Source organism: Heterodontus francisci, chromosome 1, assembly GCF_036365525.1.
Source record: "Heterodontus francisci isolate sHetFra1 chromosome 1, sHetFra1.hap1, whole genome shotgun sequence".
In the NCBI taxonomy this organism is placed as follows: domain Eukaryota; kingdom Metazoa; phylum Chordata; class Chondrichthyes; order Heterodontiformes; family Heterodontidae; genus Heterodontus; species Heterodontus francisci.
Genome location: NC_090371.1, coordinates 76,179,625 through 76,206,355, shown reverse-complemented (window position 1 = coordinate 76,206,355; position 26,731 = coordinate 76,179,625). Strand labels below are relative to the sequence as shown.

Here is a 26,731-nt window from a genome sequence, read left to right as displayed (position 1 = left end):
AATATGTGTGTGGCAAGAGTGTATTAGATAAAGGGGGTTTGCTGAGACCGTCAGTGTACCTGGGTTTGTTAATGCTGGTCAGTTTCTTACTGCTGATCATGTCTCTGAGTTTGCTAATGCTGTTGACATGCCTGGATTTGTTAACATTGACTTCATTACTAGTAGGCGGTCCATACAGCGGCTGGGGTGTGGAGCACTCCATGTTGCTGCTTGACATCATTTTACCATAAAAGGAAAAGTATGGAAAGTATGCTGCAGTTTACTCAGGCAAAGCATACTTTTTAGTATTTTGCAATGTGAAGTTAGATCGGCTCCCTACTTTGCTTAAAAAGGCAAAACCGTCTTCTCTGAGGAATTCTTGACCTCAACATTAACCCCTACATTAGGCTGAAAAAGTTAAACAGAAACTGGAACAAATTGCAGGGTTGATTACACTAAGTAATAGTTAACCCTTATAATGCCAGGACATTTTTAAAGGGATTTCTCAGATCTCCTTCCTCATTCTGAAAGGAAGTTAAGGATAGTGTCAAATTGAAAGAAAAAGCATACAATTCTGCGAAGATTAGTGGTAAGCCAGAAGATTGGACAGTCTTTAAAAACCCACAAAGATTGACGAAAAAAATAAAAAGGAAGGAGAAAGTAGAGTATGCAAGAAAGCTAGCCAGAAATATAAAACCGATAGTAAGAGTTTCTACAAGTATTTAAAAAGGAAAAGAAGAACTAAAGTGAGTTTTGGTCCTCTAGAGAGTGAGTTTGGGGAATTAATAATGGGAAATAAGGAAATGGCAGAAGCGTTGAACAGATAGTTTGTGTCTGACTTCACTGTAGAAGGCACAAGTAACATTCCAGAAATAAAATGTGTATAAAACAAGAGGTGAAAGGGAGGAACTTAAAACAATTACAATCACCAGGGAAAGGGTACTGAGAAAACTATTAGAACAAAAGGCTGACAAGTCCCCAAGACCAGATGGCCTGCATCATAGGGTCTTAAAAGAAGTAGCTGCTGAGATGGTGGATGCATTGGTTGTAATTTTGCAAAATTCCCTAGATTCTGGAATCAGATTGGAAAATAGTGAATGTAACTACTCTCTTCAAGAAAGGAGGAAGACAGAAAGCAAGAAACTAAAGGCCAGTTAGCCTAAAATCTGTCATAGGGAAAATGCTAGAATCTATTATTAAGGAGGTTATAGCAAGACACTTAGAGACGCTTAATGCGATCAGGCAGAGTCAACATGGTTTTATGAAAGGGAAATCATGTTTGACTAATCTTTTAGAGTTCTTTGAGAAAGTAACAAGCAAGGTAGATAAAGGGGAACCTTTAGACATGGTGTACTTGGATTTCCAAAAGTCATTTGATAAAGTGCCACATCAGAAGTTACTACACAAAATAAGAGATCATATGTAGGGGGTAAAATATTAGCATGGATAGAGGATTGGTTAGCAAACAGGAAGCAGAGAGTAGGGATGAATGGGGCATTTTCGGGTTGGTAAGCTGTAACTAGTGGAGTGCCACAGGGATCAGTGCTGCAGCCTCAACTATTCACAATCTATAGAGAGGAGTGGAGGCTGGGTCATTGAACATTTTTAAGGCTGAGTTGGAGAGATTCTTGATTGACAAGGGAGTCAAAGGTTATAGCAGGTAGACGGGAAAGTAGAGTTGAGGCCGCAATCAGATCAGCCATGATCTTATCAAATGGTGCAGCAGGCTCGAGGGGCCGAATGGCCTGATCCTGATCCTAATCCGCATGTTCGTATGTAACCAATCTGACCTTTGCTGCAATCATGCCAACTACCACCCCTTCCTACTACCCCTGCACTTCCATAACTGCCTCTACCTGTTACCCTCTGAACTATTTGTTCAACCCCTATATCCTCCCCTCCTACTCAATCAGCTGTCCCAAGCCTCACCCTTCCACTTCCACTCCATTCTCACCTGCTACAGTTGAAGGCAGTTGATGAAAGACCGTCACCCTAAACCTGATTCCCTCCTCCCCTCCCCTCCCCACTTACCCTGCTTTCTTTTTTGTTGTCACCATGTGAAGATGTCCTAATTTTTGTTTACAAAGTGTTGGAGGCAGCTTCTTGCTGCTCTGTTAGTAAGTGCACCGCCTTGTATGGGACTGCCTCATTTAAGCTGAAAGGTCCCAGGTTTTCCCTCCACATTTTTCAGTCAATTGTCTCCCCTCCAGAGGCAGTTGGGTATAGTTCCATAGTCACTGTGTATTCCCCTAAAATCTTGTTCAAAAGGCTATTTTTTATGTGTGAGTTTCAATAGTGCGCACTGGGGGGCTATATGACTGGAGGCGCATCACAGCCAAGAATGGTGCCATTCTCCTCAGACAGACAGATACACACACACCCTTCTAGTGAGAGTTGCTGAAGCCAGTTGAGCCCTTGCACCCTTACACAACCTAGATGAGATCAGCCAATAGCACAGATTAGGAATCAAACCTGGGATTTACTGCTTTAACCAGTTGAGCCTCGGGAGATCCCTCAAAATCCTAGGTTCAGTCCTTGGTCTGAGTTATCTAATCCCAGGCATTGAGTAGCTGTGTGAAGAAAATCAACACATTCAGTGAGACCTCATCATGCTAGAAACTGCATAAAGGAAGACATTGGTGAGGAGGCAAAGGTCATATTCATTTTTTTTTTATTCATTCATGGAATGTGGGAGTCGCTGGCTAGGCCAGCATTTATCATCCATCCCTAATTGCCATTGAGAAGGTGGTGGTGAGCTACCTTCTTGAACCTCTGCAATACTTGTGGTCATGATACACCCACAAGGCTGTTAGGTAGGATGTTCCAAAATTTTGACCAGTGACAGTGAAGGAACAGCCACATAGTTCCAAGTCAGGATGGTGTATGATTTGCAGGTGGTAGAGGTCATGGGTTTGGAAGGTACTGTCAAAGAAGCCTTGGTGAGTTGCAGCAGTGCATCTTGTAGGTGGTAAACATTGCAGCCAGTGTGTACCGGTGGTGGAGGGATGTTTAAGTTGGTGAATGGGGTGTCGATCAAGGGGATTGCTTTGTCCTGGATGGTGTCGAGCTTCTTGAGTATTGTTGGAGTCGCACTCATCCAGGCAAGTGGAGAGTATTCCATCACACTCCTGACTTGTGCCTTGTAGATGTTGGAAAGGCGTTGGGGAGTCAGGAAGTGGACCATTTGCCTGAAAACACTCAGCTTCTGACCTGCTCTTGTAGCCACAGTATTTATATGGTTGGTCCAGTTAAATTTCTGATCAATGATGACTCCCAGGATGTTGATGGTATGGAATCTGATGATGGTAATGCCATTGAATGTCATGGGGAGGTGGTTAGACATTCTTGTTGGAGATGGTCATTGCCTGATACTTGTTTGGCATGAATGTTACTTGCCACTTTCAGCCCAAGCATGAATGGTGTCCAGGTCTTGCTGTATGTGAGCATGGACTGCTTCAGTATCTATAGCGTTGTGAATGGGACTTAACACTGTACAACTGAATATTTTTAAGGTGGAGGTAGATAGATTCTTATTAGGCAAGGGATTCAAGGGTTATCGGGGGTAGATGGGTGTGTGGAATTCGAAACACAAACAAATCAGCCATGATCTTATTGAATGGTGGAGCAGGCCTGAGAGGCCGAATGGCCTACTTCTGCTCCTAATTCATATGTTCGTATGTTCGTGATCATCAGTGAAAATCCTCATTTCTGACCTTAAGATACAGGGAAAGTCATTGATGAAGCAACTGATAGTTGGGCCTAGGACACTGCTTTGAGAAACTCCTGCAGTGATGTCCTGGCAACCATGTTCCTTTGTGCTAGGTCTGACTCCAACCAGCAAAGAGATTTCCCCCTGATTTCCATTGACTCCAGTTTTGCTAGGGCTCTTTGATGCCACACTTAGTCAAATGCTGCCTTGATGGTCAAAGGAAGTCATTCTCACCTCACCTCTCAAATTCAGTTCTTTGTCTATGTTTGGACCAAGACTGTAATGAGGTCTGAAGATGAGTGCTCCTGGAGAAACCCAAACTGAGCATCCATAACCAGGTTATAGGTAAGTGTCACTTGATAGCACTGTCAACAACAACTTCCATCACTTTGCTGATGATTGAGAGTAGACTGATGAGCCAGTAATTAGCTGGTTTGGACTTGTCCTGGTTTTTGTGAGCAAGACATACCTGGGCAATTTTCCACTTTGTTAGGTAGATGTCAGTGTTGTAGCTGTATTGGAACAGCTTGGATAGAGACGCGGCTAGTTAGAATCGTAAAATGGGTACAGTACAGAAGGAAACAATTCGGAACATCGAGTCCATGCCTGCTCTCTGCAAGAGCAATTTAGCTAGTCCCACTCTCCTCCCCTTTCCCCATTGCCATGAAAATGTTTTCTCTTCTGGTGCTTATCCAATTCCCTTTTGAAAGCCACGATTGAATCTGCCTCCACCACCCTATCCGGTAGTACATTCCAGATCCTAAACACTTGCTGCGTAAATGTTTTTCCTCATGTCGTGTTTGGTGCTTTTGCCAGTCACCTTAAATCTGTGGCCTCTGGTTCTTGACCCTACAATTTCCCTCTCTCTATTCAGTCCAGATGCCTCCAGATTTTGAAAACCTATTACATCTCCTCTCGACCTTCTCTTCTGTAAGGAGAACAACCCCAGCTTCTCCAATCTATCTACATAAGTCCCTCATCTAATGGAACCATTCTTGGAAATCCTTTCTGTAGTCCTTCTAAAGCCTTCACATCCTTCCTAAAGTGCGATGCCCAGAATTGGACACAATACTCTAGTTGAGGCCAAACCAGTGTTTTATAAAGGTTCATCATAACTTCCTTGCTTTTGTACTCTCTGCCTCTGTTTATAAAGTCCAGGATCCTGTATGCCTTTTTAATCACTTTCTCAACCTTCCCTGCCACCTTCAATGATTTGTGCACATATAACACCAGGTCTCTCTGTTCCTGAACTCCCTTTAAAATTGATCCCTTTAGTTTATATTGCCGCTCATCATTCTTCCCACAAAAATATATCACTTCACACTTCTCTACATTAAATTTCATCTACCACATGTCTACCCATTCCACCAGCCTGTCTATGTCCTCTTGAAGTTTATTACTATCCTCCTCACAGTTCACAATACTTACAAATTTTGTGCTATCTGCAAATTTTGAAATTGTGTCCTGGACACACAAGTCTATGTCATAGTACCAAACCCTGGGAACCCACTGTATATCTTCCTGTGGTCTGAAAAACACTGGTTCATTGCTACTCTGTTTCCTGTCACTCAGCCATCTTGGTATCCATGCTGCCACTGACCCTTTTATTATATAGGCTTCAAGTTTGCTGGAAAGCCTATTCTTTTTCTTTGGCCGCCTTGTCTCGAGAGACAATGGGTAAGCGCCTGGAGGTGGTCAGTGGTTTGTGAAGCAGCGCCTGGAGTGGCTATAAAGGCCAATTCTAGAGTGACAGACTCTTCCACAGGTGCTGCAGATAAAATTGGTTGTCGGGGCTGTTACACAGTTGGCTCTTTCCTTGCGCTTCTGTCTTTTTTCCTGCCAACTGCTATGTATCTTCCATTCGCCACGCTTTAGCCCCGGCTTTATGGTTGCCCGCCAGCTCTGGTGATTGCTGGCAACTGACTCCCACGACTTGTGGTCAGTGTCACAGGACTTCATGTCACGTTTGCAAACGTCTTTAAAGCGGAGAATTGGACGGCCAGTGGGTCTGATACGAGTGACGAGCTCACTGTACAATGCGTCCTTGGGGATCCTGCCATCTTCCATGCAGCTCACATGGCCAAGCCATCTCAGGTGCCGCTGGCTTAGTAGGGTGTATACGCTGGGGATGTTGGTCGCCTTGAGGACTTCTGCGTTGGAGATACGGTCCTGCCACCTGATGCCAAGGATTCTCCGGAGGCAGCGAAGATGGAATGAGTTGAGACGTCGCTCTTGGCTGACATACATTGTCCAGGCCTCGCTGCCATAGAGCAAGGTACTGAGGACACAGGCTTGATACACTCGGACTTTTGTGTTCTGTGTCAGTGCGCCATTTTCCCACACTCTCTTGGCCAGTTTGGACATAGCAGAGGAAGCCTTTTCCATGCGCTTGTTTAATTCTGCATCGAGAGACAGGTTACTGGTGGTAGTTGAGCCTAGGTAGGTGAACTGTTGAACCACTTCCAGAGTGTGGTCGCCGATATTGATGGATGGGGCGTTTCTGACGTCCTGTCCCATGATGTTCGTTTTCTTGAGGCTGATGGTTAGGCCAAATTCATTGCAAGCAGCTGCAAACCTGTCGATGAGTCTCTGCAGACACTCTTCAGTGTGAGATGTTAATGCAGCATTGTCAGCAAAGAGGAGTTCCCTGATGAGGACTTTCTGTACTTTGGTCTTCGCTTTTAGACGGGCAAGGTTAAACAACCTGCCACCTGATCTTGTGTGGAGGAAAATTCCTTCTTCTGAAGACGTGAACGCATGTGAGAGCAGCAGGGAGAAGAAGATCCCAAACGGTGTAGGTGCGAGAACACAGCCTTGTTTCACGCCACTCAGGACTGGAAAGGGATCTGATGAGGCACCGCTATGCTGAATTGTGCCTTTCATATTGTCATGGAATGAGGTGATGATACTTTGTAGCTTTGGTGGACATCCGATCTTTTCTAGTGGTCTGAAGAGACCACGTCTACTGATGAGGTCAAAGGCTTTGGTGAGATCAATGAAAGCAACGTAGAGGGGCATCTGTTGTTCACGGCATTTCTCCTGTAGCTGGCGAAGGGAGGAAAGCCTATTATATGGCACTTTATCAAATGCCTTTTGGAAGTCCATGTACACCACATCAACCGCATTACCCTCATCAACCCTCTCTGTTATCTCATCAAAAACTCAATCAATTTGGTTAAATTCAATTTGTCGTTTCCTTAATTAATCTACACTTGTCCAAGTGAGTGTGATTTTGTCCCAGATTAAATTTCTGAAGGTTTTCCCACCAATGAGGTTAAACTGACTGGCCTGTACTTGTTGGGTTTATCCGTACACCCTTTTTGAACAAGGGTGTAACATTTGTAATTCTTGTCCTCTGCCTCCAGCTCCATATTGAACGAGGATTGGAAAATTATCGTCAGTACCTCTGCAATTTTCACCCTTACTTCCCTCAGCATTCTCGGACACATCCCATCCGATCCTGATGGCTTATCATCTTTAAGTACATCCAGCCTTTCTAAGCCTCCCCTTTATCAACTTTTAGCTCATCCAGTATCTCAACTCCCTCCTCATTCACTATGACTCAGGCAGCATCTTCCTCCTTGGTAAAGACAGATGCAAACAATTCATTTAGCACCTCAACCATGACCTCTGCTTCCATGTGTAGATTCCCTTATTGGTACCTAATTAGCCCCACTCCTTCTCTAATAACCCTTTTATGCTTATAGAAGGCTTTTGGATACCTTTTTATGCTGGCTGCTAGTCTCTTCTCATAATCTCTCTTTGCCTCTCTTATTTCCTTTTCACTTTCCCTCGCAACTTTCTATATTCAGCATGGTTCTTAATTGTATTATCAACCTGACATCTGCCTTACATCCCCTTTTTCTGCTTCATCTTACTCTCTATCTCTTTTGTCATTCAGGGAGTTCTGGCTTTGTTTGCCCTACCTTGCTTCCTCGTGGGAATGTACCAAAACTCTACCTGAACCATCTCTTCTTTAAAGGCAGCCCATTGTTCTGTTACAGTTTTGCCTGCCAATCTTTGATTCCAATTTACCTAGGACTGGTCTGTTCTCAACCCAGTGAAATTGGCCCTCCTCCAATTAATTATTTTACTCTAGATTGCTCCTTGTCCTTTTCCATAACTAACCTCAATCTTATGATACTATGATCACTGTTCCCTAAATGTTCCCTTACTGACACTTGACCCACTTGACCCACCTCATTCCACAGAACCAGATTCAGCAATGCCTCCTTCCACATCAGAGCAGAAATGTACTGGTCAATAAGATTCTCCTGATGACACTTCAGAAACTCTTCTCCCCCCCACCCTCAGCCCTTTACACTATTATTATTCCAGTTTATATTAGTATAATTAAAGTCCCTAATACCACCAAACTCTATGCAAGTCTTGCACCTCTCTGTAATTTCCCTGCAAATTTGCTCCTCCATCTCTTTCCCACTAGCTGGTGGCCTATAGAAGAGACCCAGTGGAGTAATGACACCTCTATTGTTTCTTAACTCTAACCAAATAAATTCTGTCCTTAACCCCTCCTGGACATCCTCTATCTCCAGCACTGTAAAATCCTGAATAATCAATACTGCCATCCCTCCTCTTTTTTTCCTTCCTTATCTTTCCTGAACTCATTGTATCTAGGAATATTTAGTGCCCAGTCCTGGACCTTATTGAACCAGGTCTCTGTTATCTGTGCCTGCAGCTCACCAACCTTATTTATTTACCACACCGTACATTTGCATATGTACACTGTAAACCTGAATTAGATCTTACTGTATTCCCTTTTTTTCTGACCCCACGTAATACCTTACTATTTCTTACTTTAGTGCTATTTGTCTCTCCCAATCCTTTTCGCATCTTGTTTCTTCTTTCTTTTGCTACATCCTGGTTCCCATTTCCCTTCCAAGTTAGTTTAAACCCTTTCCCACAACACTAGAAAATCACCCGGAAAGACATTGATCCCAGCCCTGTTGAGGTGCAAACCGTCCGGTCTGTACAGGTCTCATCTCCCCCAGAACCGGTTCCAATGTCCCAGGAATCTTAAAGCCCTCCCTCCTGCACCATCTCTGCAGCCATGCATTCATCTGCTCTATCCTCCTATTTCTAAATTCACTCGCATGTGGCACTGGGAATAATCCGGAGATTGCAACCTTTGAGGTCCTGCTTCTTAGCCTCTTTCCTAGCTCCTCAAAAACTGTCTGCAGGACCTCATCCCTCTTTCTACCTATGTTGTTGGTACTGATATGGACCTCTGGTTTTTCTTCCTCCCCGCTTGGAATGTTTGGCAGCTGCTCAGTGACATCCTGGACCCTGGCACCAGGGAGGCAATATACCATCTTGGAATCACATCTGTGGCTGCAGAAACACCTGTCTGTTCCCCTAACTATAGACTCCTCTAGTACTAATGCTTTCCAAAATTTCCTCCTCCACACCATCCCCCACATAGCTAAGCAACCTGTGGTGCCATGGACTTGGCTCTGGCTGCACTCTCCAGAGGAACCATCACCTTCACCCATGGTTGGAGAGCAAGATGCATTCAGGGCACTCCTGCACTGCCTGCCTGTTCCCCCTTGTCACCCATTCCCTCTCGGCCTGCACCCCCCAAAGCTGCGGGGTGACCACTTCTAGAAACATGCTACCCATGTGGCTCACAGCCTTGTGGATGCACTGCAGCAACTCCAGCTGCTGCTCAAGCTCCAAAACCCGGAGCCCAAGCTCCTCTAACCGACGACACTTCATGGACATGCGCATTCCACGGGACTGAGGTACCCTGGCATGTTTCAATTAATTAGACTGTTTACTCAGTTAAGAGAAATAAATTTAAGACATAAATAAATAAAAGCTCACCAGCTCCTTCCCTGTGCTGTCATTTTATTTTATAGGTAGATTAACTTAAATGTTTTACTTAACTCTTATTATCTATATATCTCAGATTTTAACTTAGGAACCCTTTAATGTTGCTATCCCTCTTTATTTAATTTTAGCTTTATTGCACTAGATCTGATTAATTAATTAATTCTGGACCACAAGTCTTCAGCACTACATGTGAGATGTTGTCAGGGCCCATAGCCTTTGTTATGTCGAATGCTCTCAGCTGTTTCTGGATATCACGTGAGTGAATTGAATTGGTTGAAGACTGACACATGTGATGATAGGGATCTCAGGAGGAGGCCAAGATGGATCGCCCACTCGGCACTTCTGGCTGAAGATAACTGCAAATGCTTCAGCCTTGTCTTTTGCACTGACATGCTGGGCTCTGCCATCATTGAGGATGGGGATGTTCAAGGAGCCTCCTCCTCCTGTTAGTTGTTTAATTGTCCAACACCATTCACGATTGTTTGTGGCAGGACTGCAGAGCTTTGATCTCATCCATTGATTGTGTGATTGCTTAGCTCTGTCTATCTCATGCTGCTTCTGCTGTTTAGCATGCACGTAGTCCTGTGTTGTATTTTCACTGGGTTGGTACCTCATTTTTAGGCAAATCTGGTACTTCTCCTGGGATGCCCTTCTACACACCTGATTTTACTAATATTTGGTCCCCTGGCTTGATGGTAATCGTAGAGTGAGGGATATGAGGTTACAGATTATGGTAGAATACAATTTTGTTGCTGTTGATAACCCACACCACTTCATAGATGCCCAGTTTTGAGCTGCTACATCTGCTCCGAAACTATCCCATATAGCACGGTGATAGTGCCACACATGACCGAGGCTGTCCTCAGTGTGACGAGGGGATCTTATCTCCAAAAGGACTGTGCAATGCTCACTCCTACCAATACTGTCATCGACTAATGTATCTGCGACAGGTAGGTTGGTGAGGACGAGGTCAAGTAGATTTTTCCCTCTTGTTGGTTCCCCACCACCTCCCGCAGGCCCAGTCTGGCAGATATGACCTTCAGGCCTCAGTAGTGGTGCTACTGAGCCACTCTTGATGCTGGACCCAGCCCACAGTACATGCTTCCCCTCAGTGTTTCTTACAAGTGGTGTTCAACATGGAGGGGTACCGATATCATGCAACAACTGAGGGAGGGCAGTAGGTGGTAGTCAGCAGGGAATTTCCTTGCCCACGTTTGATTTGAGTTCATGAGATGTCATGGGATTTGGAGTCAATTTTGAGTACTTTCAGGGGAACACCCTCCTAACTGTACCACAGTGCTACCACCTCTGGGACAATGTCTGCAAGGTATGATTCCATGAGTATGACTATGTCAGGCTGTTGCTTGACTAGTTTGTGGGACAGCTCTCCTAATTTTGGCACAAGTCCCCAGAGGAGGACTTTGCAGGGTCAATTAGGCTTGGCTTGCCTTTGTTATATGCGAATCCGATGCCTAAGTTGAAGCCGAGTGATCTGTCCAGTATCATTCTGATTACACTTTTTTGTAGTGGTTTGATACAACTGAGTGGCTTGCTAGGCCATTTCAGAGGGCAACCACATTGCTGTGGGTCTGGAATCACATATAGATCAGATTGAGTAAGAACAGCAGATTTCCTTTCCTAAAGGACATTCATAAATCAGATGTGTTTTTATGAGAATCCAGTAGTTTCATGGTTATCATTAATGATCCCAGCTTTTTAATTCTTGATTTATTTAATTTGCTGAATTTAAATTCCCCAGCTGGCATGGTGGGCTTGGAACCCATATCTCCGGATCATTAGTCCAGGCATTTGGAATACCAATCCCGTAACATAGCAATATGCTAAAGAACCTGTGATTAAATAACCTGCTAACGCTCACTGTTTGGGGTTCGCACATGAAGATAGGTGATTTTGATAAGGTATAAAATACAGGCGGTGCTGCTAGAATCATACGCTGGCAGGAATCAGTGCTTTCTGTAAAGGAAGGGGCAAAATTGGATGGACCTTTGTTATTTTAATTATTGGCATATTCAAGTCCCAGCCTAATTTACTGCTTTTCCTGCTGCAGTTATGGCAGGAATGCATGTGAAGGGCCATGAATTTTCAGCCCCAGCTTTGCATGAGTCCAGCTATACCAAGCTGCTGCTAGCCGACCTAATTTCTGAAAGCAAAGACATGCTCAGATTATGTAAGTGAATGCACATAGGAGTATCTGTTCCATGTATTTCCTACAGATTAGAACTTTGTGTTTCCAGATTCTGCTCCTGAGGTGGATGATTTAAGAATTTTTGTTGGAGTTTTTTTTCTCCTACCGATAGATATTACCCCCACAATTGTGGCTATCCATAGGTTAAAAAACTCAACTTGCTGGTTATTTTCTTGAGACTGACTCTTGTTAGGACAGTATTGCACTCCCACTCAGGCCTTAGGGCAAAATAGTAGATTGGATCACGATAATATCATTGCAAGACAAGTATATCCTTCCTTAGATATGGAGACCAAAACAATGCCCCTTCCATCTAGCCATCTAGAAAAGAAATGGCAAATCTTCATGTGCACGCCCATTTCTGAATGGTCATATAGGCTGAATTTTACCTCCCAAAAACAGATTGGTTGGGGTCGTGCCAGGTTAAAATGCAAAAAATCTGGAATAGAACTTGCCTCAAACCCATCCACTTTTGGTTTTAATGGAGACGGGAAGAGGGACAGGCAACTAAACCACTAGTGGGAAGCAGGTTGGTCATTTAAGTATTATCGCAAGAACACATAAGAACATAAAAAATAAGAGCAGGAGTTGATCATGCGGCTCCTCGAGCCTGCTCTGCCATTCAATAAATCATGGCTGATCTTTGACCTCTATTCCACTTTCTCAACTGATCCCCATAATCCCTTGATTCCCCTAGAGTCCAAAAATCTATCTATCTCAGCCCTGAATAATCTCAATGACTGAGAATCCATAGACACCTGGGGTAGAGAATTGCAAAGATTCACAACCCTCTGAGTGAATAAATTCCTTCTCAAATCAGTCCTAAGTGATTGACCCCTTATCCTGAGATGAAGCCTCCAAATTCTAGACTCTGCAGCCGGGGAAACAACCTCTTGGCATCTACTGCATTAAGTCCCCTCAGAATCTTTCAATGATTCTTCTAAGCTCTGGGGAATATAGACCCAATCTACTCAGTCTCTCATTATAGGACAATCCTCTCATCCCAGGAACCAATCTAATGTATCTTAGCTGCACCGCCTCCAAGATAAGTATATCCTTCCTTAGATATGGAGACCAAAACTGTGCACAATACTCCAGGTGCGGTCTCACCAAGCTCACACAATTGTAGCAAGAATTCCTTATTCTTGTACTCCAGCCCCCTTGCAATAAAGGCCAACGTGCCATTTGGCTTCCTAATTGCTTGCTGTACCTGTATGTTGAGTTTCTGTGATTCTTGTACGATGACACCCAAATCTTTCTGAACATTTGACAAATTTAACAATTTCTCACCATTTTAAAAAAATATTCTGTTTTTTTATTGTGCCTACCAAAGTGAATAACCTCACATTTCTCCACATTATCCTCCTTCTGCCACCTTATTGTCCTCTTACTTAACCCATCTATGCCCCTTTGCAGCTTCTTTGTGTCTTCCTGACGGCTTACATTTGAATCATTAGCAAGCTTGCAGCACCTTCATCACTAATATAGATTATAAAGAGCTGAGGCCCCAGCACTGAACCTTGCAGTACTCCACTAGTTACAGTCTGCCAATTTGAAAACGCCCCATTTATTCCTACTCTCTGCTTTCTGTCCATTGGCCAATCGGCTATCCATGCTAATATATTACCCCAACTCCATGAGCCCTTATCTTGTGTAATAACTTTTATGGGGCACCTTTTGGAAAGCCCATGCACTATGTCCTATGTATCTATCTTGTTAGTTGCATCCTCAAAAAACTTTAATTAATTTGTCAGACATGATTTCCCTTTCATGAACTCATGTTGACTCTGCCTATGATTTTCTGAGTGGCTTGTTAGCACCTCCTTAATAATCGATTCAAACATTTTCCCGACAACTGACGTCAGGCTCACTAGCCTGTAAGTCCCTGTTTTCCTCTCTCCCTCCTTTCTTGAATAGCTGTGTTCAATTTGATAACTTCCAATCCACGGGGACCATTCTGGAATCTAAGGAATTATGGAAAATCATAAGCAGTGCATCCACCATCTCTGCAGCTACATCTTTTAGACCTTAGGATGTAGGCCATCAGGACATGGGGATTTGTCAGCTTTTAGTCCCATTAGTTTCTAACGTACGTTTCTTCCACTGATATTAATTACTTTAAGTTCCTCACTTTCATTAACCCCTTGGTTCACCACTATTTTTGGTATGGTTTTTGTGTCTTCTATGAGGCAGCCAGCCTTCATTTAGCCGCAGGCAGCCGAGTTTCCTGTGCCTTGGGAAACTCACCAGCTTAAAGGAGCGATAAGGACTGAATCCATGAGGTAAGTGCCTTTACGCCACTGCTTGTGGGCCAGAAGGAGCGGGAGTTTTTCCTAAAGGCCCATTATGCTATCCAGTAAACCTCCTGCCTGCGAGCTGTCTGTTTCCCCATCTCCTCCCCCCCCCCCACCCGCCCTGACCACCATTTGCTGCCCCGACCAACATCAGACCCATGCCCCACCGCTCCCCCCACCCGTGTTCTGAACCCCTGGACCACCATCGGACCACCCATCACAATTGAGAATGCCCATGATCCGGGTGCCCTACCCTGTGAGAATCCTGCCCCCACCCCCTGCCTCGCAATCTCTCACACTTTCCCAATATACCTACATCCTCACATAGCTTTCAGCCCTATGAAGCAGCCTTCCAGCCTGAAAGGCCTTTAACTTGATCATCAGGCCTGCTGGTGGGTGGGAACCCAACCAGAGAAAATGTAGAGCAGCCCTGCAGCGGAACTCTGCAGGACATTCGGGTTTACCGACCTCACAATGCTGTCTCTGCAAAGAACTTGCCACCAGGCTAAACTCCAGGCCATTATTTATATGCTCCAGCTGGTGACGTAATTTCTCATGATCAGAAAACAGGGAAGGGAATTTGACATAAGGCATAATGGGTCCTTCCCCAAACCTAATTCTCCTCAGCCCTCCTGCTTCCAATAATATTACTTAAAGAGCCCTAGGCCCTTCTGGAGGATGCTGTAAGCAGTATAAAAAAATGATGAGATCAGTGCTTCCAGGCAGGGGAAAGGCAGAAACAAATCCGTCAACGTTTCCTTTCCTGATCTCTGTCTAATGCCCCCTGAATGTGGATGTTGATTGAAAAGACCAAGCTAGCCTATCATAGCCTCCACAGCTGCTATCATCCTCTGTCTAGACTCGCAACAGAAGCATGATCACTTGGGTGAGCTCAGCGTGAGACAATGCCTTCAGGGGAGGAGAGTAGAAAACCAAACAAAAATGTGTAGATCATCAGAACTGATTGTTTTACAATTCAGTCACTCCGATGAAACAAAAGCACGCACCTCTAAAAGGCTAACTAAACTAGAACTAGAACAAGGGCAGCAGATGCATGGGAACACCACCACCTGCAAGTTCTCCTCCAAGTCACACACCATCTTGACTTGGAACTATATCGCCGTTCCTTCACTGTCGCTGGGTCAAAATCCTGGAACTCCCTCCCTAGTAGCAATATGGGTGTAGGTACACCACATGGACTGCAACAGTTCAAGAAGACGCTTACCACCCCCTTCTCAAGGGAAATTAGGGATGGGCAACAAATGCTGGCTTTGCCAGAGACATTCATACCCAAGAACAAATAAAACAAAACTGATGCACATTTAATACTGGAAACTACGTGAAATCTCTCTCCCTCATCACCAGGAAAATCTCTCCATCTCAACAAAGTCGTAGGCCAGGAATTTCCTTGGAGCAGCTTCACTCGGCTGTTGTAACTTGGTCAGCAGTGCAGCGGAAACCCAGTTACGAGCGTAAACAGTGTTTCTGAGGCAGTTATGGTAGCGAGCAGGAGCAGCTTCCAGAAAATTCCCAGCCATAAACTTTTTCTCCTGTGTAAGGGGTGTTGGTTACATGAAGAAACTGTGGTCTCCTGATCTATTATCAGTCTACGTTCTCAAATAGTATTTAAAGTGTAAGGGAAAGAGACAACGTTCCATTTGCTATAAAGATACACAAGAGGATATGCATCCTGAAAAACTGTCAGTATACAGTGTTATGAAAGTGCTTATTTTTTAAAAAAAAATTTGAGGATTCATGTGTTAGAATTATGGACATTGGTTTATTTGGGAAAACTGAAAAGACTCCATGGATTTTTTTTTACAAGGGTCACTGCGATGTCTTGTTTGAAAACAAACCTTTGCTGGATGTCATATGCCTGAAGTGCAATAAACAACAGAAACCTTGGTGACTTGGGGGAGATGTTTGCAGAGAAGTGACATGTCCCAATTATAGTGGCAGGAGGTTCTGACTTGCTGTTTGGGGTAAACATTTAAACATATGTTGTGACCTGTGGAGAAGTGGAACTAGAAAAGACAGTGCACTCCTCCCACCTTGGTCATAACAACAGAAACCCATCTTTTTGAAGGGAAATGGAGCAAAGTCCAAATGCTTCCTGATATTAATGGTACTTGAAAACTTAACTAAACACTAGATCACTCCCTATTGGGACTAAGCACATTGTACATTATAATAATTGCATTTCTCTTAAGTTTTTTGTTTAAAGGAATATTCTAAAGGATATGGAAATAAAAGCAGCTAGTTATTACCATACCAATTTGAGTGTTTCTTGAGAAATAACACTTCTAATCTCTGTCTTATTTGGACAGAGTCTGAGGTTGGTCTCAGAAGAGTTTCTGTCGGGTTGATTAAAATGGCAATTAGGGCAGATTTTCTTCTTCGTATTCTTGTTCCTGGGTGTATTGGATCACCCAGGTGAAGCACACAGAGGGATATTCTGTCCATTAAATTAATTGGCAGAAAATCAGACAGGCTCCTTCCACACGAGCATTCCTCCCAACTCGGATTTTTGCTAAATGCTGTGTTCAGGTAATCCGATATGCCAAGGTGCAGGAACAGGAAAATTGGCCCCATGAGTAATAACATATAATGGCTGTGTGCACAGAATGAGTCTGTTCATTTAAAATCAGGATTTACTGTTGAGAAAAAGTGAATGCATAATGATGACATCAGAACAGTGCACAGACTTGATCAGTCTAACCCTGGACATGTTTGTGATTTAAAGAGCAGTAAAAACACTCCTGTTCTGTACTGGCTAAGCTCCACAGATTTACCTACTATACCTAACTAGTCATTTTTCTTCATGAATAAAGACATTCATATCACATATTAAATGGTATAATTAAGGTAAACCCAAGATATGACATCAAAATAAACCAGGAAATTAGGATTAGAGTTCACATTTAATTTAGTGAAAAATAAATTTCAAACACATTAATGAATCTCCCATGATGTTACACACAGTAAATCAGAGAATACTGGCTCTCTCTCAACTGTGTCTGCTGGCTTCATGCTGTTACTTCTGACTTTCTTATACTTCTGTCTCTCTCTTTTCTTCAGTTTCTCTCTCCTTAACTTTACTTTTTGCTTCTATTTCAGCCATCTTTATGGTTCTCTCTTTTTCTCTTTCTTTTCAGGTGGGAGGTAGTGGTTGATAGGGGGTGGCGTGACAGTAAAGGAGTCACAAACAGCTGCAAGTTGCCACACACTTGGGGTGGGGGTTGTGGTGAAATTAGCCCCCAGCTGCTACCTTTCTGTCCTTTCCCAATCACTCATGCTTCCCTTCACCCTTTTATTACAATCGTTCCCACTATGCCCTCCCCTAAATACCATCCCTTCACTTTGACAACTACCTCTAAAGCTGTACGGAACTCTGGTTAGACCCCATCTGGAATACTACATTCATTTCTGGGTGCCATCCCAGGAATTGGCCTGGGAGGGGAGTGCAGGGCAGATGCAGCCTAGAGTTAACAGAGTGATACTAGGACTAAAAGGGTTAAATTATGAGGACAGTTTTTTTTTCTTTTTATTCGTCCTTGTGGCAAGGCCAGCACTTATTGCCCATTCCTAATTGCCCTTGAGAAGGTGGTGGTGAGCTGCCTTCATGCACCACTGCAGTCCATATGGTGCAGGGACACCCACAGTGCTATTAGGGAGGGGGTTCCAGGATTTTGACCCAGCTACAGTGAAGGAACAGCGATGTAGTTCCAAATCAGGATGGTGTGTGGTTTGGAGGGGAACTTGCAGGTGGTGGTGTTCCCATGCGTCTGCTGCCCTTGTCCTTCTAGGCGGTAGAGGTCAGGGGTTTGGAAAATGCTGTCGAAGGAGCCTTGGCGAGTTTCTGCAGTGCATCTTGTAGGTTGCATAGACTAGACTTGATTATATAGATGTAAGGGGTGATCTAATTGAAATGTTTAAGATGATTAAAAGATTTGGTAGATAGGGAGAAACTATTTCCTCTGGCGGGGGAATTCAGAATCATTCAGGGTGTTATGTCAGAAAGCCACCTTTCTCCTTCCTTATTATCTTAAAACACTTTCTATAGTTTAGTGAACACAAGAGTTACACCAGGTGTGTAATCAGTTCACTAAGATTTTTTCTACACAATAAGAATAAAGTACACTGCAAATGATCGGATTGTGCAATCCAAATTCAGACTGAGGCCTTCAAGTGACAATTTTAATGAACAACAACAAATTGTATTTATATAGCACCTTCTGCCAAGGTGCTTTACAGGAGCGTTATCAAACAAAATTTGACACCGACCCACACAAGAAGATATTAGGGCAGATGACCAAATGCTTGGTCAAAGAGGTAGGTTTAAGGTGTTTTAAAGAGGCAGGCTTTAAAGGAGAAAAGAGAGGTGGAGAGGTTTAGGGAGGGAATTCCACAGCTTAAGGCTTTGGTAGCTGAAGGCATGGCCACCAATGGTGGAGCAATTAAATCAGGGATGCTCAAGAGGCGAGAACTGGAGGGGAGCAGAAATCTCAGAGGACTGAAGGAGATTACAGAGATAGGGCGAGGCAAGGCCATGGAGGGCCCTTTTACCTCCTCCCTTCTGACTGCCCAAGGCTCCAGACATTCCTTCCAGGTCAAACTGTGATTTACTTGTGATTCTTTCAATTTATTATACTTGTATTTGCTGCTCATGATGTGGTCTCCTCTACATTGGGGAGACCAATCTCAGACTGGGCGATCGCTTTGCGGAACACCTCTGATCAGTCTGCTATAAGAGTAACCCCGAGCTTCCAGTCATTTTAATTCCCACTCTGTTCTCAGTCTCCTACACTATTCTGATGATGCTCAATGGAAATTTGAGGATCAGCACCTCTTCTTTCGATTAGGCATTTTACAGCCTCCTGAACTCAATCTTGAGTTCAACAATTTCATTCTTTTGGACAGAAGCTGTTAGTAATAGTTCTACATTTTCCCATTAATGCTTCTTTCTAGACCCATCTTTTGTTTCTTTACTTGTCCCATTACCTGCTCCCTTTGCCTTGCACCATCACTCTTTTGTCATTTAATCTTTCCTACCTTCTATCCTATCACAGACCTTCTCTTTTGTTCTTTCCTCCCACTTCTTGTCTCTGTAGTTGCTTAAAACCTATTACATCTCTAATCATTTCCAGTTCTGATGAAAAGTCAGCTACTTGAAATGCTAACTTTGTTTCTCTCTCCCCAGATTCTACCTGACTTACTGAGTATTTCCAACATTTTCTGTTTTTATTTCAGATTTCCAGCATCCGCAGTATTTTATCTTTCTAGTACTGTTTTCATGCAACATTGACACATGTCACTGGAACCCTCAATGACTGTCCCCTCTCTGACCCAGAGGCACTGAAATTGGTTGTAGCAACCACCTGATCTCCCTGAGATCAGTTAACTCAGCACAGGTAGGCAAGCAAATTACTTTCTGATCCATATAGCTGGGTTTACACCTAGTTTAACAATTAAAGCTAGATGGTTCACCTCTTTATATTTGCTACCCTTCAATGAGTTGGTATGTTATCTTGTATCTTCAATGGTACCATGTTGACAATGCATTCTAATTGCCCCTGTGTTCAGCTGGTGCTGAAGGGGGTTATAAGGTGTTAGTAAACAACAGCAGACCCTGTCTAGTCTTCATGTGTGTCAGGAGATCACTTTCACTGCAGCCTGTGATTGAACCTTGGCAGTCCAGCTGTATACAATAGGGTTAGAAGGTGCTAATCCAATTTTTTACTTTCAGCACATAGATGATTTACAATGAATAATTGTGATCAGAAACTACAAACATACCATTTAAAATTTTACAATTGTATTATTTTCCTTTTTCTTTGCCAGTTTTCACTCTACTCTCCTGAAAGCACTGGCCCTTCATTCCAACACTGTTGGGTACCATGTGATTCAACTGTGAAGGGATTAAGCCGAGCCTGATCTTATCCCCAACTATTATCAAACACATAGGCACCAGCAGGAGTCTCTGTAAAGTGATGTGGAGTCAGAAACAGTTTTCCTTTTGCCCAGTCCATGTTGCTGAGACCAATTGCAGTTTCCCAGTTGATTCATAACAAGCCAGAGATCGAAGCTGGAACTTTGTGGCTTGTGCAGCTTAAAGTAACACGAGGGAGTACAATTACCAACTCAGCCAACCAGCAAACCTTTAAGAATTTCCATTTTCAATGAGGATTGAGTAGTTATTGATTGATTGGCAGCAGGAGCCAAAGAATTATATTATTTTTCTGGAATTCACATTTTTACTTCAACATTGAAATTTATATTAATAGTTGTCAAGTGAACTTGAGAAATGTTCCAATGCTAAAATTGTAATTATATTTCAGCCTTTATCTGTGAACTAATGTATTGCTCATCACTGTGGCCTGTCACAGAAAGATTATTGAATAATGCCAAATTTAGTCTTTTGTTTGCTGTCTCTTATGATATGGGCTGAGGAAGCTAAGAGCATAGTCAGCTTCTAGTGTTTCAGAACAAAACTTTTTCCCATCTTTCGCACCAAAGAAGTGAAAGGGCACTGTTCAAATTAATGTGTGTATATGATAGGGAGGACTAAAGTCCTTTTTTATTATTTGTTCTTGGGACATGAGTGTCGCTGACAAGACCAGCATTTATTGCCCATCCCTAACTGCCCTTGAGAAGGTGGTGGTGAACCACTGCAGTTCATCTGGTGTAGGTACGCCTACAGAGCTGTTTGGGAGTTACAGAATTTTGACCCAGCGACAGTGAAGGAAAGGCAATATAGTTCCAAGTCAGGATGGTGTGTGGCTTAGAGAGGAACTTACAGATGGTGGTGTTTCCATGCAACTGCTGCCCTTGTCCTTCTAGGTGGTAGAGGCCATGGATTTGGAAGGTGCTGTCGAAGGAAGCTTGGTGAATTGCTGCGGTGCATCTTGTAGATGGTACACACTGCTGTCACTGAAAGAGTGAATGTTTAAGGTGGTGGATGTGCCTATATGTATGGATGACATTTATTTTCTGAAATTATAAATCAATTTGAACTAATACCGGAAAGACTCTTTGACAACATCCTTTCTTGTACAGTGTACTACCCAGTTCTCTATCAAACTTTAACTCTATAAACTTTCAATCCTGAAATGATTCACTTTTCCTTTTTGTTTTTCGTCACAATTCCCTTACTGACAAAGTGGCCAGGTGACTCGACCAAGACCCTTCATCTGATGTTTTACAGACATTGCCAGAAGGTGTGTGAGAGCAGCCTGAGATGTCTCGCCTAGTGATTTTTTTCTGGTTCCTGTGGAAAAGAATACTCGCTGTAGGGACAACAATATCTGTTTCCTGCTTTTCATGGAATAGTGTGTTGGAAGGCCAGCAACTATGTTCCACTCTCTTGTCCAACCATATTTCTATTATCTCCATGGTTTAGACAGTAGGAAGCATCAGTGCTAACAGGCGCCTGCCAAACTTGTCAGTCTTGATTTAGCTAGCAGTGCCCTCTAGTGGCTTAAACCTAATTAAACACATGACAAATAGGATTTTAAAAACTTGCATTTCTGTAGCGCCTTTCACAACCTGAGGACATCCCAAAGCCAATGAAGTACTTTTGAAGTGTAATCATTGTTGTAATGTAGCACATGTGACAACCAATTAGCACACTGCATAAGCTCCCACGATAGTAATGTGATAATGGACAGATAATCTGTTTTTTGTGGTGCTGATTGAGGGAAACATATTGGCTAGGACACGGAGGATAACTCCCCTGCTCTTCTCCCCTGTCATTGGATCTTTTATATCCACCTGACAAAGCAGGCAGGGCCTTGATTTACTGTCTCATCTGAAAGGTAGTAGGTACCCAATAGTTTGGATTCTGTGGTGATTTTCTGTTTGCAGTTCAGTCACTAATAATAGTCATAGTTTTTATTTCTTTTTAGTAATAATGCACAATTCATATGGAAGAGCAAGAAGATGATAATGGAAATTAGTTAAAATTCTCAATTTTCTCTAGGTGTAGTTTCCAATAGAAGTAGTTTGAAATATAATGTGGTTGCTTGTGTTGTGAATTTGATCTGTTTATACCAGTGAATGGATGTAGTGTACAACAGAACACATGCAAAGTTGCTCAAAAAGCATGAATTCACCCTACCTGAACAAAATGCCCGTGATGTAGAACAAAATGGCAGTCTCAGCATCTGACAGTGGCAGCCATGTTTCATTGCTACCAGAACTCTTCCTTCAGAGACAGGGAGTGATACTACCTACCTCACAAGGTAATGGTCTGCGCCTTTGGTGACAGTGCTGTAGTGTAATTGGGCAATAACATTTGTAAGAGGATGATGGGCTGTTAATTGATTCTGTGGCAGAGGAGTTAATTTAAAGGTATATTATCAAAGTGACTCACATCAGTTGCTTTCTTTTCTGCTAGTTGCAGCTTTCCTTGAGTATCCCGCAAGGATTCGGAGCATTTGTCAAGCTCATCTTCAGTTACTTTTTGCTTTTTCTGCAAACTTATGATCTCTTCTTCCAGCTAAAGAATCAGCAAAGGTCATATTAATAGACACAAGGATATATGACAATCCAACAGAAAATGATCAGGTACAATCACTAATTTTTGTGCCTCTATTTTGCTGCTACTTTAAAGTTAAATGCTTAATATTTTCTAAATAAAATTTGACATTTTCCCACGATTGTTCTTTTTAAATTTCTCTTCGAAGCCTTAGGTGTCTCTCAGTTGATTATACTGTAATATTAACCAGCTGTCAGATATGATCCCCCCTGAGCTAGGAAAGGAAAATCATCCAGGGTTCTCTTCTGTTGGAAGTTGTGTGTGGATGGTGGATTGAGGACAGGATTGAGCTTGATTGTGATGCTGCCTGTAGTAGGATAACCTGCTGCCACTTTATCGAAGTTCACACTTGAAGTTTAGTCACTTTGGCGAAGCATCAGAAAGCTGCTCATGGAAATGTATCCTAGCAAGTATCACCGCATTAAGGAGAGGAGAGAAAGAGGAAGAAATTGCGAAGAAAATACACCAGTTCTGACATCTAGGACTAAAGGACGAAAATTCATTACTGGTCATAAACCAAGCTCTTACGAAGAATTGGCTGTCATTGCCATAAAAAGACTGTAAAATACTCAACACATCTGACAGATTTTACTAAACCGGTACTTTTTACTAAACAGGTGCTTTATTCTTTAACTCGCCTGAGAAATTCCATCAACATTTCCCCTTTAACATTCTCTCTGGCGTTACCGTGGGCTTTCATTTAGGGAACCCCACCCCTAAAAAAAGTCACCATGTCGAAATATTTCATGTGGTATAAAATTACCCAGTAAATCAAATCATTAGAATGATTCGGAACTGAAGGCATCATTTTATTTGTACACGATTCCACATCCAGACAGTGGGAGGTGATCTATTCTGTAACAAAATGGACTTCATTTCAATCGCTTCAATCCATAAGGCACTTTTCATTTTCCACTATTGATATTTTAGATTTAAAGTAAAGGGAGGGGTCGGCTGCAAACATTAATATAAGAGCCAAATAAAATTGAGGAAATCAACCTCCTCACGTTAATCATTTAACTAAACACTTGCCCAGATCTGAGAAGAGGACAGAGGGGATTTATTCACTAGCACAATTGTGTCTCTAGAAATCTCTTTCAAACACTTTGGATCATTCCCCACCTGCAGACACCTGTCCTCAGCCGCCTTCTTATCAACTTCTGCCTGGTCGGCTTTGTCCATGGCATTTTCTTTTTCCAATTTCAACATTTGCATCTTCTTCTTGAGGGCATCCATGGTCTTTTTTTAAAAATTACTTTTTCAGTTTTTGTTTGACCTTTAATTTGAAAAGAAAAGCGCCTTTGTGTTGAGTTGAATGGAGGGGATGAGCCTGAAGACGGTGCTTTCAGAGCGGAGCTGGACTGAAGACTCCCGGCTGGCGAAATAAGGAGCTGCCTTTGGCGGAAAGGGGGAGGAGGCTGGATTTCCGGGGGAAAGAAACCGAAATTCAATGACTTATTTTGGAAAGGGCTGAGAGGATGGTGGTGAATGTGAGAGGGGCGGTGCTGGCACATCTCTAAGATGGGAGGTGGCCTCTTCTCAGCTGCGATCCTGTCCGTCTTTGGGAGTCTGAGTCAGTTAAACTGAGCCAGGGAGAGAAAGGAATGCGCCTGTTTTGCTCTTTATATAAATCTATGTCTACAGTTCAACCTCTGAGTTAGAGAGACTGGGAGAATTCTCCTATTCAGCTCTATACCCTAATGAGCCTCTTCCCCCAGTCCTGCTTTCATTCCACCTTTTCAATATCATTCATTTAGTCCTACTGATCTACTTCTTCCTTCCATTACTGAGTTGTCCTTTCCATTTCATCGCGTTTTATTTAATGTTCATAATGCATTTAAAGTCTTCGGTCTTTTACCTTTCAATGAGTGTGTCCATGTGTGTCTCCGCTGGGTTCTGGACTACTCGGAATCCCACAAGATTCTCACCCACAGTTTCAAATCCCTCCAAGTAAGGATCTCAAGGGATATGGAAGAAAAAAGGCAGCTAAATGGAGTGAAGGTACAGATAAACCGTGATCTAATTGAATGGTGGAAATGGGGCCTTAGTCCTGTTCCTAAGTTCTTGCCCAACTTATTTGGGTAATTTACTCTGACCACATATCCCAGCCTAGATCCTGCAGTCCTCTATTGCTGGATTGCATATCAGCTTCCACCACAAGCTCCATTGCCCTCCCCAGCCACTCTTACTGGCTGAACCAGACTATTTACAGTGTGTGAATCCTATTTGACTCTGTGCTGATGTTCGGACATTGTATCCTTTCCATTGCAAAGAATACCTCTAACTCAGCCCAACTACTGCCAAGAACCTCATCCATGCCTTTTTCGGCTCCAGAGATGACTCTCCTAATCAATCTCCCATTCTCAACCTTGCATAAACTTAAACAAAAACAAGAAATGCTGGATTCACTCAGCAGGTCTGGCAGCATCTGTGGAAAGAGAAGCAGAGTTAACGTTTCGGGTCAGTGACCCTTCTTCCGAAGAAGGGTCACTGACCCGAAACGTTAACTCTGCTTCTCTTTCCACAGATGCTGCCAGACCTGCTGAGTGAATCCAGCATTTCTTGTTTTTGTTTCAGATTTCCAGCATCCGCAGTATTTTGCTTTTATTGCATAAACTTAAGCTCATCCAAAACTCGACTGCCCTTATTCTACCTCATATCAAGTCCTGCTTACCCATCACTCCTCTCCTGGCTGACCTACATTGACTCCAGGTCCTCCAATACCTTCAATTTAAAATTGTGATCATCATGGCCCACCTCCTCACTATGTCTGTAACTTCCTCCAGTTCTCCAACCTTTTGAGAGCGCTACCCTCCTCCAACACTGGCATCTTGTCCATCCCCCACTCTGTTCATCCCATCATTGACAGTGGTGTCTTCAGCCATCTAAATCCTAAACTTTGGAATTCCTTTCTTAAACCTCTTCACTTATGCAAATCCTTCTTCTCATTCAAGACTCTCCTTAAAACCAGTTTATTTAACCAAGCTGTTAATGACCCCTCTTAATATCTCCTTCAGCTCAGCGTCAATTTCTGTCTGATTACATTTCTATGAAGTGTGAAAGGTTCTGTAAAAGTGTAAGCTGTCCCTGTTCTCTGCATACCAGCAATCGAGGCTGCTTCCAGTGACTACGACCCCACCATCTGGAACTCTTTTCCAAAATCAACTTCATCTTGCTACCTCTCTCCCTGTCTTTAATTTCTATTTCTTTTAACAGTTCCCTTCCAGACTGTCAGATTGTGGAATGCAAGACCCAGTCATCTGAAACACCAGCACTTATGTGGGATAATTTATTATCAATAGATATTATGAAATTGTGAGTAGTTAAAACATCGGATGAATTTCAGATCTACAATATCATTCGGATAAAAGATTTTCAGGGACATAAATCAATATGCTTAATTAGGCATCATTATGATCCATTTCTCATTTTTCAAAATAAGTTTGCTAGCCTTTAAGCCTTTCACTGTGACAGGATTTCCAACCCTGCATTTACCTGTCAGCTGCCCACCTGTCCAAAACTCTAGTTAGTTTGTTCTTAGCAAGGTGTTTGCTTAGCTTCTAGGTTCTAGCTCTGACAAAGGATGTATAATTGAAACATTTATCTGTATTTTCTCTTTACAGACACTGACTGACGTACAGCATATTTCCAGCATTTTCTGTTTTTATTTTAAACTATGGCACCCTTTTCTGTTATTATTGCCACATTTCTATGCACTTTCTAATTGCAAATCACAATGGTTTTTGTGAATAAGGATCTGCAATTTAGGGTCAGGTCACAGAATAAAGGAGGATAGCCGTAGACTCCAGAAAGATATCAATGGTTTGGTTGAGTGGGCGGTAAAGTGGCAAATGGAATTCAATCCAGATAATTGTGAGGTAATGCATTTGAGGAGGGCAAATAAAGCAAGGGAATCCACAATAAATGGGAGGATATTGAGAGGGGTAGAAGAAGTGAGAGACCTTGGATTGCATGTTCAAAAGTCCCTGAAGGTTGCAGGACAGGTAGATAGAGTGGTGAAGAAGGCATATGGAATAAAGGCCTGCTCAGGTTGGGAAAAAGAACCCGAACCCAACCCAACCGATCCACAGCAGACCCGAGCCCGACCCGGCCCGAGTCCCTTCAATTTTGCCCTGAGCCTGACCTGACCCAAGCCA

General features: G+C 43.0%; 1 protein-coding gene across 2 annotated transcripts in view; it reads right to left on the bottom strand.

The window, feature by feature from the left end:
- LOC137370091 (tropomyosin alpha-1 chain-like) overlaps nt 1–23,959 on the bottom strand; it is a 138,080-nt gene extending 114,121 nt beyond the window's left edge. For both annotated transcript variants that reach the window (XM_068032226.1, XM_068032235.1), the window contains exons 1-2: nt 23,697–23,959; nt 22,410–22,535 (exon numbers count right to left, since the gene is read on the bottom strand). In XM_068032226.1, coding sequence (XP_067888327.1) covers nt 22,410–22,535; nt 23,697–23,810 — 240 coding nt within the window. In that variant the 5' untranslated portion in view covers nt 23,811–23,959. The remainder of the gene's footprint in view (nt 1–22,409; nt 22,536–23,696) is intronic.
- Nucleotides 23,960–26,731: the final 2,772 nt, after the last annotated feature.